The 19,790-nt window shown below is 38.5% G+C and overlaps 1 protein-coding gene across 1 annotated transcript in view; it reads left to right on the top strand.

The window, feature by feature from the left end:
- Positions 1-2,007: 2,007 nt before the first annotated feature.
- LOC132954408 (immunoglobulin mu heavy chain-like) overlaps positions 2,008-19,790 on the top strand; it is a 42,058-nt gene continuing 24,275 nt past the window's right edge. Inside the window, exons 1-2 of the mRNA XM_061026959.1 lie at positions 2,008-2,095; positions 2,175-2,469. Of these exons, the coding sequence (XP_060882942.1) occupies positions 2,053-2,095; positions 2,175-2,469 (338 nt within the window). The 5' untranslated portion in view covers positions 2,008-2,052. The remainder of the gene's footprint in view (positions 2,096-2,174; positions 2,470-19,790) is intronic.

Below are 19,790 nucleotides of genomic sequence, written 5' to 3'. Positions count from 1 at the left end.
CACCTGCATGTGAATATTGTCTCTGTAAGGATGCAGAAAAAGGAAAAACAAATTGTGCAGACATCTATCAAGGATTCATCCAGAAAAGTAACTCAGTTAACGGGGTCATGACTCTGACGTGACTCTGTTTCTTCGACTCATACTCCAGATTTGGTGATTCCACAACAACACTGCCTATCTCATTGTTATACCCTTTTATTTGGCTAAGTTATTTAAACACAGATTAACATCACCATGACAACAGGTAAACATGTTCAATTTGTCTATTGGTGAAACGATCAAATCATGATTGGTAGATATTAATAAAAATCACACCTGTGTCAAATAAGAATAAATAAACAGATACATCTATTATCTAAAAGGTCAACAAAACCATAAAAAGCACTAACTGTCCCAGAACCAGACAAAATACTTTAGACAATCAAAAAAATCACCCTTCCATCCCATAAACAGAATATGAAGAGATGATGAGAAATACATTTGCTTGCTAGGAGTCGAGCCAAATCTGTCTCTATGCAAATTGAACTTCCTCACAGTCTGATATAAAGATTCATCATCAGGCTGTGAGTCAGAGAAGAAGAGAAGCTCCATCATGTCAGGTTCAACACCAACCATGTTGTCTGTAGCTCTGCTGCTGCTGCTGGCTGCTGGATCCTGTGAGTCTCACTGAGGCAGACGCACTGACAGTATGATCACAGCACAATGACTCTAAACATACTGATTCAATATTCAACATGTTTTCCTCCACAGGTGTGAAGTGTCAACAGTTGACACAGCCAGCCTCTGTGACTGTGCAGCCAGGTCAGAGTCTGACCATCACCTGTCAGGTCTCTTATTCTGTTAGCAGCTATGCTACAGCCTGGATCAGACAGCCTGCAGGGAAAGGACTGGAGTGGATTATACGAGGTGCTGTGGGATATAGCACATATACCAAAGATTCACTGAAGAACCAGTTCAGTATCAACTTTGACTCTTCCAGCAACACAGTGACTCTGAACGGACTGAATATGCAGCCTGCAGACACTGCAGTGTATTACTGTGCAAGAGAGACACAGTGAGAGACAATAACAGGAGAACAATACAAAAACTACTTCCTCTTTTGACAGCAAACACTGAACAATAATTTTGTTCAGTGTTTGTTGTCTGTACATTTGTATCACTTGTCTTGTACGTTTACATAATATTATCAATTTCAGTTGAAAACACAGAGTTTAAGAATAAATCAAAGTTGCAATCCCTTTCATATATAATAAAATATATCCTCTAATTTGATTTAAATATTTTGATTGATGTGCTCATTTACACAAAAGGGACCAAATGTGCCTTACATGTATGCAAAGTGACTGATTTAAATTTGTGTAATCAGCACCAGAGCTCAGAGACTTTGTCTGCCTTGCAACACAGGTTTTGGTGATATGAGGATAAGATGGTTTCTTATTGTCTCATTTGTGCAGATTTTACTGAGCAACATAATTCTTCTTTGATCTTGGTTCAGAGTTCCTCCTTCTTGTGCAGTCTTTTTTTCATTACTTTATGTTACAATCATATTTGCAACAGTGAAAAAAAACTCAATCACACTATCCTACATTATTCAGTATTAAAACTGAAATAAAAATGTGTCAGGTACTCGTTCTGGAATTTTCCTTGTTCAAATTTAAAAGAACCTTTTTAAAGTCTGAACCTTTTAAATACAATTAAATACAAAACTGACTATTGTTAGAATCATACTGTATGTACATCACCACCAGAAACCTTGTTCATCAGCTAACTTAACAAAGTTGTTTCCTAATTTATATAAAATGGTTATTATGACATGATTCAAATTATGTTAAAATAACTGAAGTTCCACCTTTTCTTTCAACTAGGGAAACAGGGAAAGGAAGCACCACAACACTTCCCCATCATTTAGATTTTTTAGAAACTAAGTCAGCTGATCTACAACCCTCTGAATGTAAATTGGCCTCCATGTGTTGCCATATAAATAAGTCATGTGTGTATGAGCATCAGTGAGAGGACAGACCAGCCCACATCAGTTCAGCTTCATCATCAGTCATGTTCTCTGCAGCTCTGATTCTGCTGCTGACCGCTGGATCCTGTAAGGAGCTTTTCAACTGTTTAGAAACAACTCATAATCAAATGGATGATGGAGATAATGATGATTTGTGTTTCCACAGGTGTGCACTGTATCGATCTCATCACACCAGGCTCAATGGTTGTGCAGCCTGGACAGACTCTGACCCTCACCTGTCAGGTCTCTGGTTACTCTCTGACTGATAACAGCTATGCAACAGGTTGGATCAGACAGTGTGAAGGGAAACCGATGGACTGGATCTGTCATCGGAGGGGTGGTGGAGACTTTTACCAAAATAATGCTCTGAAGAACAAGTTCAGCTACAGGACAGACACATCTGCTAGAACAGTGACTCTAACAGGACAGAATATGCAGCCTGAAGACACTGCAGTGTATTACTGTGTGAGAAGACCCACAGTGAGAGACAATAACAGGAGAGTCGTACAAAAACAAGTTCCCCTTTTTAAAATAATCCCTTCAAACCTGAACTCTGGTATCACTTGTTTGCCATAATGATTGAGATAAACATTACATGATCTCATGTGACTGACTGGTTATTCCATTTCTCTTAAAATGCATTGGGTTGAGAGAGTGGGGGATGACATGCAGCAAAGGGCAAAGGTTGGATTCAAACCCATGGCTGCTGTATAATTCCAATATTTGCTACTGCTATATTGTGTATAAGACTAACTGTAATGTCAAAATACCTCCCCAGGGATTAATAGAGTATTTCTGATTCTAATTGATGTAGCAAATGTTTAAATACATGCAAATGTTTTGATCGAGAATAAAATACTTTTAACTCAAACAATACATGTGCAGTTTATTGGATTAACCCTAAAAGATGTTTATCTCCAGAAGCAATAACTCTGTGGTTCTGTTTCTGGATTTGCAGCAGAACAGAGAAGATGCACCAAGAATAATGTGAAGATAATGCTGACATCTCAACATGAGAAACTAAACATGTTGGAAACAAGTCCTTAAACAATGACTACAAAAAAGAATCACTGATGTAAACACACAGTTTATCTCGCAGTGGGCACATACAACCAGAGGAGGAGCCCTCAGACCACCAATGAGTATCATGGAATTACTCTTCTGATTTTTAAACAATACAACTCATAACTGAACCAGAAGACTTTAATGTCCTATATCCGATTTTTGTAATTCAAACTTTCATAAATTATGTTTTCAATTATCGACTCAGTAATGTAGAGAAACACTTTTAGAAAAGCTTGGTGAAAGATATAATCTGAAGAACATCATGTGGATCAACTTCCTGATAGACGTGAGTTCTTAGTACACGTGGGCACAGATGTTATGTTCCCAACATGTTGGATAAAGGAGCTGTGTGTTTTTAATTTGCTTTGTGTTATTGCTGAAAGGAAAGCTGTCCAAATGGAAATATAAAAACCCCAAAGTTTGCAATCTTGAATGGACACTAATGATTTACTTCTATCTGTGAGGAGGAGTCAATGTAAATCTCTGATGTGTTCCTCCTCTACTTATGTGAGAGCAGAGAGGACGACAGAGAACAGTGGACACACAGTTGAACATGATGGACTATAGGACAGGACTGCTGCTTTTTACTGTCTGCTGGGCAGGTGATGATCATCACTCATCTTTACTCTAAAAAGTGTTCTGAAAGTGTCACATCTGATGGTTTTCTTTTCTGTCTCTTCAGGTGTTGATGGTCAGACTCTGACAGAATCTGAACCAGTGGTTAAAAGGCCTGGAGAATCCCACAGACTGACCTGTTCAGCCTCTGGATTCACATTCAGCAGCTCCTATATGAGCTGGGTCAGACAGGCTCCTGGAAAAGGACTGGAGTGGATTGCTTATATTTACCCATCCAGTTCTTATATGTATTACTCCTCGTCAGTCCGGGGCAGATTCACCATCTCCAGAGATGACTCCAGCAGTAAACTCTATCTTCAGATGAACAGTCTGCAGACTGCAGACACTGCAGTGTATTACTGTGCCAGAGACACACAGTGAGAGACAAGAGCAGGAGAGTCGTACAAAAACTACTTCCTCTATTTTCCACCATCACGGGGAACACTCATATTTATCAGCATTGATACTGTTATCTACTGGAAGAGATGAAAATTCAGTTTCGACCTACATAATTAAACCTTTTTTCCTTGGTAGTAATGTTTGCAGACTTTGCAAAACACTACTTCTGTTTTTATTCAATGCAGCTGATTAAATTCTTTGTATCTGTTTGGAGAAACTGTGTCTACATTTGGTTTGAACTCCAAGCATACAGTAGAGATCAACACGTGGACGAAACATGTAAAGATTTAAAATATTCCACATGATATGAAGATAGTACACCAACAATATTAATGAGTAATTATATATAATCACATCCACACAATATGAATTAACATAAGAAGAGCAGAAAAGCTCTTTCTAATAGCATTTCCTTATCACCTATTTATTGATTGTTGCTGCTCTCTTTGATAAGATTAATCCTAAAATGAATGAAACCAGTTATTAGTAAACACTTTCAATCAATCTGATCCTACAGTACGATCAAATATATTATATCTGTTATCATATGTAAAGAAAGAGATGATTTCCAGTCATCTTTTCACTCTGCAGATATAAAAACAGTGAACAGACTCTTCTATTGGCTCCAGTCAGACCATCATTGATGCTTCATATGTTTGATTGTATGCAAACTCAGTGAGCTTCCTTGTTACTCAGCTATAAAAACTTCCCATCAGGCCGTCAGTGGAGTTCACAGCACGTCACTTTCAACATCAACCATGTTTTCTGTAGCTCTGCTGCTGCTGCTGGCAGCTGGATGTGAGTCTGTCTGCATCTGTCAAAGTCAACAGTTCTTCTTCTGCAGTTTAACTTGATCATTTCTTACTAAACATGTTCTCTTTTTAACAGGTGTGAAGTGTGAACAGTTGACACAGCCAGCCTCTGTGACTGTGCAGCCAGGTCAGAGTCTGACCATCACCTGTCAGGTCTCTTATTCTGTTAGCGGCTACTGGACAGCCTGGATCAGACAGCCTGCAGGGAAAGGACTGGAGTATATCGGAATGAGATACACTGGAGGCACTCACTACAAAGATTCACTGAAGAACCAGTTCAGTATCGACTTAGACTCTTCCAGAAACAGAGTGACTCTAAATGGACTGAATATGCAGCCTGCAGACACTGCAGTGTATTACTGTGCAAGAGAGCCACAGTGACACAACCCATCAGTAGAGCTGAACAAAAACCCCTCAGAGCCTGAACACCAGTAACATGAAGCCACCAGAGGAGGAGCCCTCACACCAATAATGATTAACACCAAGCACTGAACCAGGGGAACAGAGACTTTTCCATTGCTGCCCCTCTCTCTCTGGATCTCTCTCCTCAAACACACCTGAGACTTTACTGACCTGCCACAATTCAAATCACTGATAGAAACATTATAAACACTGCTTTAGATTGCTAATGTTTCTTTTTGTAACATTGTTTAAAAGTGTTTTTCCTTAAATGCGACTCTGTAAATCAAATAAATCAAATGTATTATAATTATTTTTGTACATATTAAACACCAGTTCACTTTTACAGTAAGGAGAAAAACAGCTGTAACACATTATGAAAATACCTTTGTTTTCAACAGAATAACTTACAATTATCAGGATCACATTCACATTAGTAACTGAACCAGAGGTCTTTAGCTTCCTCTATGGAGATCTTATTCAATCAAACTATAAGAAAATGAGATTTTAAAACCACTGTTGTTCTCTGATACCCTGAGCCCATGTGACAAAATCCTCCATGAATGTTGAGAACAGAAGACACCATCAAAGAACATGATGGGGATTAACTTCCTGTTAGATGTGAATATTTTTGGTACATGTGATCACAGATGTTACTGTACGTTCCCTAAATGTCAAAAAGTAGAGCTGTGTGTTATTCTGCTTTGTGTTATTACTGATTGGCTACCTCAATTGAGATACCAAAAAAAGAAAAGATTAGCAAATAAAAAGGTCAATTGCATTGAAAATTTAAGTCCATAAGTAAAGAAGTGATATCCAAATTAAATTATTTTCTTATCTCTCTGAGGAGGAGTCAATGTAAATCTCTGATGTGTTCCTCCTCTACTTATGTGAGTGCAGAGAGGACGACAGAGAACAGTGGACACACAGTTGAACATGATGGACTATAGGACAGGACTGCTGCTTTTTACTGTCTGCTGGGCAGGTGATGATCATCACTCATCTTTACTCTAAAAAGTGTTCTGAAAGTGTCACATCTGATGGTTTTCTTTTCTGTCTCTTCAGGTGTTGATGGTCAGACTCTGACAGAATCTGAAGCAGTGGTTAAAAGGCCTGGAGAATCCCACAGACTGACCTGTTCAGCCTCTGGATTCACATTCAGCGACTACCATATGAGCTGGGTCAGACAGGCTCCTGGAAAAGGACTGGAGTGGATCGCCTGGGTTGAGAGTGATAATGACAGAAAATTCTACTCTCAGTCAGTTAAAGGCCGGTTCACCGCCTCCAGAGACAACAGCAGACAGCAGCTGTATCTGCAGATGAACAGTCTGAAGACTGAAGATTCTGCTGTTTATTATTGTGCCAGAGACCCACAGTGACACAGGAGGAAGTAACGCTGTACAAAAACTCAACGTGTCAAACAGTACTCTCTCTGTGTTTTTTATTTATAGAATAAGCTTCAGTTTGATGTGAAAAAAAATAAAGTTTCACTTCTTGTGCATCTCTGGTATTCTTCCACATTTTATTCAAGTAGTGTGAAAACATCAAATATTTAGTGGATCTGACTATAAACGTGAATCTGCTTGTTTGAAGCAGCTGGTCCTTGTAACTTTTAACTAAGGGAATGTGTCTGTTTCTCCTTGATTGATAAAAAGGGAGATTTTAACACCTATTAAAATTATGTATTCAAGAGACATTTTAAATACCTATGCTCTGAGGATTTTCATTTTCTGTTCACACACTTAAAACAAAATAGTGATAATAGGCCATGTTTACACAACAATGATTTCATCCTAGTAATAATTACCATAGACACCAGCCTGGTAGAAAAAATATTTTAAATCACTTACTGAAACCCGAAGCCCCCCATAAATGAAGAGGCATCACTCACAGAGAGTGTTATACGTATAGGGAGGGGTGGGTCAGAGTAACTCTGCTGCAGAATGAGCATGTTTAGACGACCTGCAGAAAAGATCATGTTGGGGCTTTAAGCAGTGATGCAACAAGAACAAATAGACTGCTGTGTATTACTGTGTGAGATTTACCCACTGATAAAAGAGGCCAGAAGAAAAATAAAACCTGACGAAATGCATTTTTACAAACTCCAACTACGGTGGCCCTGAAGTGCAAAACACAACAACAAATAAGAAAACAAAAACACAAATCACAAAACACAACGTCAAATAAGAAAACACAACCACAAATCAAAAAACACAACAACAAATAAGAAAACACAAAAAAAAATAAGAAAACACAACAACAAATCAAAAAACACAACAACAAATAACAAAACACAACCACAAATCAAAAAACACAACAACAAATCAAAAAACACAACAACAAATCAAAAAACACAACAACAAATCACAAAATACAACCACAAATCACAAAACACAACAACAAATAATAAAACACAACAACAAATCAAAAAACACAACAACAAATCAAAAAACACAACAACAAATCAAAAAACACAACAACAAATCACAAAACACAACCACAAATCACAAAACACAACAACAAATAACAAAACAGAACCACAAATCAAAAAACACAACAACAAATAACAAAACAGAACCACAAATCACAAAACACAACAACAAATAACAAAACAGAACCACAAATCAAAAAACACAACAACAAATAACAAAACACAACCACAAATCAAAAAACACAACAACAAATAACAAAACAGAACCACAAATCACAAAACACAACAACAAATAAGAAAACACAACAACAAATCAAAAAACACAACGACATTAACTTTAACCGGAAAAGGTAGGTACCTGCAGTCGACAAGCATCGTCGCTGATTGGACGAACGCAATGTCCGTCTTTTTAACCAGAAGCATGCTGCTTCCGCGAGTTGATTTCAATACATGAGCGAAACCGGAGAATCAGACTCTCTACTCTCAGAGAATATTTTGATGCAGGCCATACATATGAGGTAATATTGGATATGCTGTCAACCTTTCACAACATTCATATGAGTATCCGTACGCTAAAGACACGTTTAAAAGAAGCAGGTTTGTACAGACGACGGAACTATTCTCCACTAGCCGAGGTTCAGACTGAGCTGCAGGGCAACTCTTCGGCTATCGGACTGTGGCAAGTTCTTCAACAAAAACACAAACTACGTGTGAAACGAGAAGTAGTAATGAGCTTGTTGAAACAACTAAATCCACATGGGACGGCTTTGAGAACACGCCGGAGGTTTACAAGACAGACATATCATTCCATGGTTCCGAACTACAGATGGCATGCAGATGGCTATGACAAACTGAAACCCTTTGGATCGGCCCTCTCAGGATGTATAGATGGCTTTTCAAGAAGAATAATGTGGCTTCTTTGTGGAAATACTAACAACAACCCATCTGTCATCGCTCACAATTATATTAATTGTATATTAAAAGTGTTGGTGTGATCCCAATGAGATTCAGAACTGACCTCGGAACAGAAAATGGGATAATGGCAGCAATACAATGTGCCCTCCGCCATGCACATACGGACTACTATGGAGGCTCGTCAAGCCACAGTTACAGCTCATCAACAGGGAATCAGCGTATCGAGTCATGGTGGTCCTTTTTCAGAAGAGGAAGGTATGTAACTATGTATTGCCTAGTGATCAGATCAAACTGAGAAGTGGTGACTATTACGAATTATTGTTTTCAGACCACTCTGATGCTGATAACATTCCTCATCTCAGCCTTCTAGATTATTCAATCAATTCAAAATTTCTCCTTGTGTGTAAAAAAACAACAACAACTTTGCATTTAATGTATTCCTAGGTCTCAGTTTTGGATGGACCTGTTTGGAGACCTAAGAGACTCTGGACACTTCAACGGTTGCCATGAACACCAGTGCTTACTGAGAATCTGCTTCAGTAATGTTCTGCAGAAAGACCTGGATGAATGTACGGACCTCTGGAACAAGGAAGATTCGACCATCCAGACTTGCCTCATGTCCTGGAGGGATTCCAAACGATTTGTTGCCTCACAGATAATCCACATCAACTCAGAGTTAAATGATCATAAACTGAATATTGTATTATAACAAATTGCACTGCACTCGTAACTATATTTGGATTATTGTATATTTTTGTAAATTATATTATTTAATATAATTTATAGGCTAGTTGTCCTGCCTTTGTTTACTTTCACATTTCTGTATCAACAAGCAAACACATCTTATTAACTATGGCCATTTCAATCTACATTTCTAATATCTTGGTAAAAACCCTTTCATAATTCTATAATTGTCTGAATTTGCAGGTTTGGTTCAAGGGACTGTGGATTTGCTGTTGAAGACAGGGAACTAAATGTGTTTCAGGAGACCAGGCAAACAATTGATTCATGCGGTGACCCAGACATTCAGGTTTATCTACAGCAGGCTGTGGAACAATAAATGGATTACAGCAGCCACAAAATAGCTGGGCTATAGATGTGGACTATACTGAAGCCCTTACCACATATTCCATGTTACAGTAAACTGAGAAAAAAAATGCATACATTACTGATTGGACTGTAAGTGCTTATATTTTGGGAACTACTGAGTCTTAATTGTGAACTGACATATAAGTGACATAAAGGGTTTTAATTGTTAATAAAAAGATGATCTACCAAAATTCTCAAATGTGGTACTTTCAATTTTCAGGTTTGGTAACTGGAATTCTTGCAAGCACAAAATATTTTATTCTGTGTGAACTGATATCATTATTTACACTACATGTAGAACATCTAGTAGACAGTTTCCTTGTATAGTATGCCATGTTAACAGCAGATACTGTGCATTAATGCTACAGAAGTCACAAGCGAAATAATTCACAACACAATTGACATCTGTACATACCAGTATTTTACTGTCATAAAGGTATTTGTTTTATTTATTGAAAACCAACATCTGTTGCTGGAAAAAAAATGCAGAATACATCATATTTGTTAGTAAATACACTGTCATAGCATTTTTTTCGAATGAGAGTAAGCCATGAAAACAAAGAAACAGCAAAAAAAAAAACAAGGAGCTAAAATCAGGACAAGAACTGTGAAGTGTGAACCGTCTCCAAGGTTTGAAAACGTCTAAATACATTAACAGATAAGGGGCCCGTTTCTGAAAGAAGGTTGAACAAACCCTCAGTCTAACCCTGAGCTCTGAGTTGATTTACTCTCAGATGGGAAACTCTGAGTTTTCAGTTTCAGATCAGCAGATTTTAATTTGTTAAATAAACGCTGAGTATGTCCACTCGGTGTTCAGCGCGTGCACCACAACGATAAAAAGCCAACATGAATGGAGCCCCGATACTACGATTCACCATGGCAACAGGTGACAAAAAAAGAGATCCTCCTACTTTAATCATCTCAAAATACATCAATATCTTCATGTGGCCACAGGCTACGGCGAATATGAACAGGTTTTAAGAAGGAAAAAAAAGTAAAACTGCTGCAGTGCAGCGGCAAAGGAGAGAGAAGTGGTGTAAGAGAAAATGAATGTAGCCTCTAATTCCCTACGGAGTAATGCAGCCCCTTCATACCGACTTAAAGACATGTTATGTTCGATAAAATAGTTCGTTTTATACGTTGTAGTAGGCTATTGCCACCCTAACATATCATATTAAAACAACCTGGATTTTTATTCAGTTACCGTAGTAACTGACTCAGAGGTAAAGTAACCTCTCCCTCTGAAACAGGCTTGTAAGTGACTGCCTCAGAGTCAGAGTGTTAATCAGCAATCACAGGGGATAATACAATCACTCTTAATGGATGTAAAATCTGGTAACCTCTTGCCACGACCACTGCAAAAGTTTGGCCATACCTTTTCTGGAAGCTCTTTGCCACAATTTGGGCAATACATCATGAATTTTAAATCTCTGCTTACTTCGTTGACATTTCTCTGCCTGGCTCCCAAATGCGTATGAAGCATTTACTTCCGGTTAAAAAGACGGACATTGCGTTCGTCCAATCAGCGACGATGCTTGTCGACTGCAGGTACCTACCTTTTCCGGTTAAAGTTAATGTCGTTGTGTTTTGTGATTTGTTGTTGTGTTTTGTAATTTGTGGTTGTGTTTTGCACTTCAGGGCGACCGTAGTCAACAGAGGGCGATAAAAGATCAAACGTATAATGGCAGAGCATTGTGACAAAGTCTCTTAAAGCTCAATCACAAGAAGGAAACATTCAGCAGCAGTTGATTCGGTGGGTTCATCCTAACTGTTGGTTTTAAATCATAGAGACAATAATAAAAAGCTTTGTGACCTGCAGGCTGTCACTTCATTGAAGCTGGTGACGTCTAAAGTTGTGTTTCTCTCTCGTCAGAATTTAGCTGACAGTAAAACTACTTTGTGACATTAAATACATTGAAAAAAAGATTTATCAAAATGTCTTGATGTTTACAAAAAATCCAATCTCCAGTGTTTCAGTATCACGTCCTGGACTGTGACTCGACTTGAAAACAAGCACTGGTGATTCAAACCTGACTTCAGCATTGACTGCATTCAGACTTGGAATTTGAGAAAATGTCTCATATTTATTGATTGAAAAAGACTGTTGATTTTTTTGATTCTAAAATGTATTCACTTTCAAGCATGTGCTGGCACGAGTGTTCACCTGCATGTGAATATTGTCTCTGTAAGGATGCAGAAAAAGGAAAAACAAATTGTGCAGATATCTATCAAGGATTCATCCAGAAAAGTAACTCAGTTAACGGGGTCATGACTCTGACGTGACTCTGTTTCTTCGACTCATACTCCAGATTTGGTGATTCCACAACAACACTGCCTATCTCATTGTTATACCCTTTTATTTGGCTAAGTTATTTAAACACAGATTAACATCACCATGACAACAGGTAAACATGTTAAATTTGTTTACTAGTGAAATTATCAAATTCAACCAGACAGAAACTGAGACCCAAGTTCATTCAGTCCATGTGAGGAGGAGTCAATGTAAATCTCTGATGTGTTCCTCCTCTACTTATGTGAGAGCAGAGAGGACGACAGAGAACAGTGGACACACAGTTGAACATGATGGACTATAGGACAGGACTGCTGCTTTTTACTGTCTGCTGGGCAGGTGATGATCATCACTCATCTTTACTCTAAAAAGTGTTCTGAAAGTGTCACATCTGATGGTTTTCTTTTCTGTCTCTTCAGGTGTTGATGGTCAGACTCTGACACAATCTGAAGCAGTGGTTAAAAGGCCTGGAGAATCCCACAGACTGACATGTTATGCCTATGGGTTTACAATGAGCAGCTATGATATGAACTGGGTCAGACAGGCTCCTGGAAAAGGACTGGAGTGGATCGCCTGGGTTGAGAATGATAATAACAGAAAAAGCTACTCTCAGTCAGTTACAGGCCGGTTCACCGCCTCCAGAGACAACAGCAGACAGCAGGTGTATCTGCAGATGAACAGTCTGAAGACTGAAGATTCTGCTGTTTATTATTGTGCCAGAGACCCACAGTGACACAGGAGGAAGTATCGCTGTACAAAAACTCAACGTGTCAAACAGTACTCTCTCTGTGTTTTTTATTTATAGAATAAGCTTCAGTTTGATGTGAAAAAAATAAAGTTTCAGTTCTTGTGCATCTCTGGTATTCTTCCACATTTTATTCAAGTAGTGTGAAAACATCAGATATTTAATGGATCTGACTATACAGGGAATGTGTCTGTCTCTCCTTGATTAATAAAAAGGGAGATTTTAACACCTATTAAAATTATGTATTCAAGAGACATTTTAAATATCAACGCTCTGAGGATTTTCATTTTCTGCGCACACACTTAAAACAAAATAGTGATAATAGGCCATGTTTACACAACAATGATTTCATCCTAGTAATAATTACCATAGACACCAGCCTGGTAAAAAAGAAAAAAACACTTGTGCAAACCCAAAGCACACCATAAATGAAGAGGCATCACTCACAGAGAGTGTTATACGTATAGGGAGGGGTGGGTCAGAGTAACTCTGCTGCAGAATGAGCATGTTTAGACGACCTGCAGAAAAGATCATGTTGGGGCTTTAAGCAGTGATGCAACAAGAACAAAGAACAAATAGACTGCTGTGTATTACTGTGTGAGATTTACCCACTGATAAAAGAGGCCAGAAGAAAAATAAAACCTGACGAAATGCATTTTTACAAAGGCCAACAGAGGGCGATAAAAGATCAAACATATAATGGCAGAGCATTGTGACAAAGTCTCTTAAAGCTCAAACACAAGAAGGAAACATTCAGCAGCAGTTGATTCGGTGGGTTCATCCTAACTGTTGGTTTTAAATCATAGAGACAATAATAAAAAGCTTTGTGACCTGCAGGCTGTCACTTCATTGAAGCTGGTGACGTCTAAACTTGTGTTTCTCTCTCGTCAGAATTTAGCTGACAGTAAAACTACTTTGTGACATTAAATACATTGAAAAAAAGATTTATCAAAATGTCTCAAAAAATCCAATCTCCAGTGTTTCAGTATCACGTCCTGGACTGTGACTCGACTTGAAAACAAGCACTGGTGATTCAAACCTGACTTCAGCATTGACTGCATTCAGACTTGGAATTTGAGAAAATGTCTCATATTTATTGATTGAAAAAGACTGTTGATTTTTTTGGTTCTAAAATGTATTCACTTTCAAGCATGTGCTGGCACGAGTGTTCACCTGCATATGAATATTGTCTCTGTAAGGATGCCAAAAAAGGAAACACAAATTGTGCAGATATCTATCAAGGATTCATCCAGAAAAGTAACTCAGTTAACGGGGTCATGACTCTGACGTGACTCTGTTTCTTCGACTCATACTCCAGATTTGGTGATTCCACAACAACACTGCCTATCTCATTGTTATACCCTTTTATTTGGCTAAGTTATTTAAACACAGATTAACATCACCATGACAACAGGTAAACATGTTAAATTTGTTTACTAGTGAAATTATCAAATTCAACCAGACAGAAACTGAGACCCAAGTTAATTCAGTCCATGTGAGGAGGAGTCAATGTAAATCTCTGATGTGTTCCTCCTCTACTTATGTGAGTGCAGAGAGGACGACAGAGAACAGTGGACACACAGTTGAACATGATGGACTATAGGACAGGACTGCTGCTTTTTACTGTCTGCTGGGCAGGTAAACATCTTACTGCTTGAGTCAATCCATCGTTCAACCTTTCAAACTAACCAACTGCCTTCTTGTTTTTCTTTCCAGGTGTTAAAGCTCAGACTCTGACAGAATCTGAACCAGTGGTTAAAAGGCCTGGAGAATCCCACAGACTGACCTGTTCAGCCTCTGGATTCACATTCAGCAGCTACTATATGAACTGGGTCAGACAGGCTCCTGGAAAAGCACTGGAGTGGATTGCCTGGGTTGAGAATGATAATGACAGAAAATACTACTCTCAGTCAGTTACAGGCCGGTTCACCGCCTCCAGAGACAACAGCAGACAGCAGCTGTATCTGCAGATGAACAGTCTGAAGACTGAAGATTCTGCTGTTTATTATTGTACCAGGCAGCCCCACAGTGACACAGGAGGAAGTAATGCTGTGAAAAAACAGTCAAAGTAGCATTTCACATTACATCAGTAACCTCACTGACTGGGATGTGTTCAATAAATTCACAGAATCCTTTGCTATTTATGTCTAGTGGACCTATGGAACTTGTTCAATTCAGAATCAGGGATATACTCCTTAACATACAGACTCAGACCAAGATGGACTGATTCCAAAACCAAAAGCTGATTCGGCTACAAAGTAATGAGAAAATGATAAACCTGATGTAGGAGTTATTACTCTCTCTACATTAAATGGATTGGTTTACTGCTCCTCTCTCTTACACTGCTAATGTCAACCAGAAGTATATCAGCAGTTCTTCATTTTATTGAATTACATTTTAAAAGGATACTCAACAGGAATAAAGCACAGACATACTTTCCCTGTCAGAATAATTTCTAGGTTTGTAATTACTGTAGGCTTCACCACTTGGACGAAAAATCAATACCCACAAACATCCAGACCTCTTAAATCTTCACTAAGGATCCTGGAAAGGACTTTTAAACCAAACGTTAAACAACAACAAATGAAAACCAAATAAATGAACAGACAAATAAAACTATAGCCTTTTCTTTCTCAATGCTGGGTCCTTAAAGCTTGAGAGGGCAGATACAGGTTTGTGTGTGAAGGCATGTGCTCCCCTCTTATTGTTGTATGAACTGACAAAACTGCGTCCTGCCGACTCACTCAGCTGTGTATTACTGAGTCTGTGTACGCTCCACTGACACAAATCACCAAAAGACCAGCACAACTAATCCAGAGCAATGCAGTGCAACCACACATAATGTTGACTTTATAAAGACAACACAATCTGATAAGTATGATGTGAGGAATCTTTATGTATTCACAGAACAATAGAGGATTTTTGTTTTACCTGTACATGAGGAAGAATAGCGTGCTATAAACCCAATCAGACTTCCACTGCAGCCGACATCAGTACAGAAAAAAATGTAGAGAAGCTTGATTTTTCCTGAATATTTATAGATTAATGTTGTGTATTGTGATCCCAAGAAATGCTTGAGGAAACATTTAATTCAGTGCTCATGGAATCGGGTAGAAAATGTCATCTGATAACATATCTACATTAACAATATAGCTTCCAATCTCAAACACACAAACTACAATATCCCCTTTTTCATATCAAGATGAAAAGTAAGAGATTATCATTTAGGGAAAAAACATGACTGTGATATTTTAGAGTTTGTTCTGTTGCTGAAGAGATTCTCTTCTTATGGAAATGTATCAGTCACAGTTTCTCTTTTGAACCTGTAGAGGGAGGTCTATGCAAACTCGTCCTCTCTTATAAACACACCGTCAGTAACTTGTGGCAGATCAATCGGACAGTTCTGAACACTTTTGAAAATCTGAGATCAGACAGCACTGAACAGAGGAATGGGTAAAAGTAGTATCTGGAGTTTATTACTTGTAGTTACTATTCATGGTGAGACAATCCATCCTGCTTTAATACTTTGTGTAAATGTCAAACCTTTTTTTCAAGTTTTGTTGATAATGATCAATATTTCTATGACAACAGGAGTTTGGAGTGAGATCAGACTGGAGCAGTCTCCCTCTGAGGTGAAAAGACCTGGAGAGACAGTGAAGATGTCATGTATCATATCTGGGTACAGCATGACCAGCAACTATATCCACTGGATCCGACAGAAACCAGGGAGAGCTCTGGAGTGGATTGGGTGGATGGATGCTGGCAGCAATTCTGCTAGCTATGCAAGCTCCTTTCAAAGTCGCTTCAGTATGACAGAAGATGTGCCCAGCAGCACTCAGTTCCTCCAGATCCAGACACTGACAGCAGCAGATTCTGCTGTTTACTTCTGTGCTCGTGAAGACACAGTGAGTGAGGACAGTGGAGCAGCTGCACAAAAACCTCCACAGAGAATCAGCAGTGTGGTCTCAATCATATCTGTTTTTTCATACCATCCTACTAAGAGTTATTGATTTGATGTACCAAGAAAAAGAGGACATGAGACAAGTCTACAGTGTTCACTTAATTACGGTATTTAAACAGACCCAACATAAATCAAGTGTGAAATCCAGTGTAAGCAAGCAGTTGGCAACATTTGGCAATAGTGGCAAGATCGGAAGAATCCTGGCTGGGCAGAGAAAGTAAAATAAATAATTAGAGCCCAATAGATGAATCAGCCAGCCAATAATGTCGGCCGATATTTTGTTTACTATTAAAAATAGATATAAAGACATTTACTATTGGTATTGGCTAAAGTTATTGCAGATATGTGTCGATATCACTACAGTTATTCACCAGTCAAATCGCCTTTTAGTTGAGTGTCATTGTATTACACTATCAGTTCTCTTTCACCAGCAGAGGGCGTTCTTTGGATTACAACAAGCATTATTACTCCAGAGAGTCAAGTGATGCACGTCCATGCACAGTTACTTTTCAGTTCAGTGAGCATCTTGTCTTCTTGAAATATCTTTTCCACAAGTGTTATCACTGCATTTGAGGTATAAACAAAATACATTCGTATATATCTATATGATCTATCCAGCTCTACAAACAGAAAATACATTTAAGAAAGATATCGGCCAATATATCAGTACCAGTTTTTTTTCTCTTCCTAATATTGATATCTGTATCGGCCCCGAAAATCACTTATTGCTCAGGTCCTACGAACAATCACAACAACCACAACAGATAATACTGACTTATGGTTACAATGCAAATTATGTGTAATATAAGTGTATATATGATTAAACTTATATGAATAATTGCAGTCAATCAGGTCTCATATTCTTCTTTTCTCTTTTACTGCCTGGTCACTGATGGAATTTATTTCCAGTTCCTGTGAGCAGTTTCTTTAGCTTGTTATTGAACGGACTAAAAGTAATATTCCTAACAACATCCTACAAAAGCAAATGAGATGATCTGGAAGAAGATTGTTAGTTTTTTTATTCTTTGTAATCTCTTTCACCGCAGGGTGTTTGTCAGGAAAGACGATATACAGCACTCTGCCAAACTCCACACAAATGATTCATGAGCGATCTTTTGATGGTTAAAAGACAGCAGGAGGATTTATTTTATCAGACAATACAACTTTTCTCCAGCACGGGACAAGATCAGCATAAAGAGAAGCCATGCAGCGTTGACAAATATCAAACACAAATGAAAAGTTCTTCACTGTCAATTTAAGCTAGCAGAGATGAAGGAAAATCTCCTAAAATGAGGTAAACAGTGAAAGTTTCAGAGTCAACATCCTCAAGTAATCTCTAAAATCTCTAAATATCAATAATGCTTTCCCAATCCACTCAACACATATTCATTGAGGTAAAAAGACTTTCACAATCCTTTCAGATGAAAATATGTTTGCATGTTTTCCCAAACTGATTGTTACAAATCTGACACAGAGTACAGGATCAACTCATTTTATGTTCTTTGTGTCTAACCAGCCTTGAAAACTCCATTCATTTAAAAACACATCTAGTGTAGAGAGATGAAGCAGAATCTACATTTCAATCATGTTTTTTTCCAAAGCAACAAACATCAGAGAGTATGTACAACACAAGCAAGGATCTAGAGAAGAGGAAGCAACGTCTGGTTCAGACTGCACCAGTCAAATGATGTTGAAACTGACGTTGAATCTTCATGCTTTTCATTTTTAGATATGTGAGGTGTGGCAATGCAAATGTTCCCCTTTTCCATTGCTTTTAATCTCCCTGCAACTTGAGGATACACCAATCCAACAACCAGATTTACACACATTTTTACAATGACTTTATTGTAATGTAGTGTTTAACGTTTCTCATGCTATCAGTTTCTGGTAAATACACACACATATATAGCCTTGTCTTTGTATGTGTCAGGGTTTGTGTGTGGCTCTGTTCTGATCAGTCTGTTTTTCTCCACAGTGGTGTGCAGTCAGACTCTGACTGAGTCTGAACCGGTGGTAAAAAGTCCTGGAGAATCCCACAAACTCACCTGTACGTACACAGGAATATCAGATTCCAGCGCTGATATCAGCTGGATCAGACAGGCTGAAGGAAAAGGACTGGAGTGGGTGTCCCACATTTCTGCTCCGAGTGGAAGCAAGAAATATTATTCCACGTCAGTCAAGAATCGCTTCAGCATATCAAGAGACAACGATGTGGACCAGGTGTATCTGCACATGAACAGCCTGACAGCTGAAGACTCTGCTGTTTATTATTGTGCCAGAGCCCCACAGTGATACAGGAAGTCAGAGAGCTGTACAAAAACTGCTGCAGATGTTACTGTGACTGACTAATGACTCACTGAAAGTTATGTAAAAAACAAACAAAAAAACAACAGTTTTTGTTTAGATTCACTCTTTTTTTTAAACACCATGCCCTGACCGCAAGTTATCCTCCACAGATACAAATTGAAGTAGGAATAGTTCCAACACTAGGAAATGGAGAATGGTAAATGGACTTGAGCTTGTATAGCATTTGTATAGTCTTCTGACTACTAGTGCTTTTACACCCAAGGTCACACATACACATCACACACTGATGGTAGAGGCTGCTATGTAAAGAGACCATCAGTATTAACTCATCCATTCATACACATCACACACTGATGGTAGAGGCTGCTATGTAAAGTGACCATCAGTATTAACTCATCCATTCATACACATCACACACTGATGGTAGAGGCTGCTATGTAAAGAGACCATCAGTATTAACTCATCCATTCATACACATCACACACTGATGGTAGAGGCTGCTATGTAAAGTGACCATCAGTATTAACTCATCCATTCATACACATCACACACTGATGGTAGAGGCTGCTATGTAAAGAGACCATCAGTATTAACTCATCCATTCATACACATTCACACACCGAAGAAGCAGCAGTAGCAACTCAGGGTTAAATGTCTTGCCCAAGGACACATAGGCTATGTAGCTGCAGGAGCTGGGGATCAAACCCCGACCTTTCAGTTCAGAGACAGCCTACTCTACCACTAAGCCACAGCT

Source organism: Labrus mixtus, chromosome 20 (genome assembly GCF_963584025.1).
Source record: "Labrus mixtus chromosome 20, fLabMix1.1, whole genome shotgun sequence".
NCBI classification, from domain to species: domain Eukaryota; kingdom Metazoa; phylum Chordata; class Actinopteri; order Labriformes; family Labridae; genus Labrus; species Labrus mixtus.
Note: the sequence above shows the minus strand (reverse complement) of the source record. Positions and strands in the feature narration are given on the sequence as shown.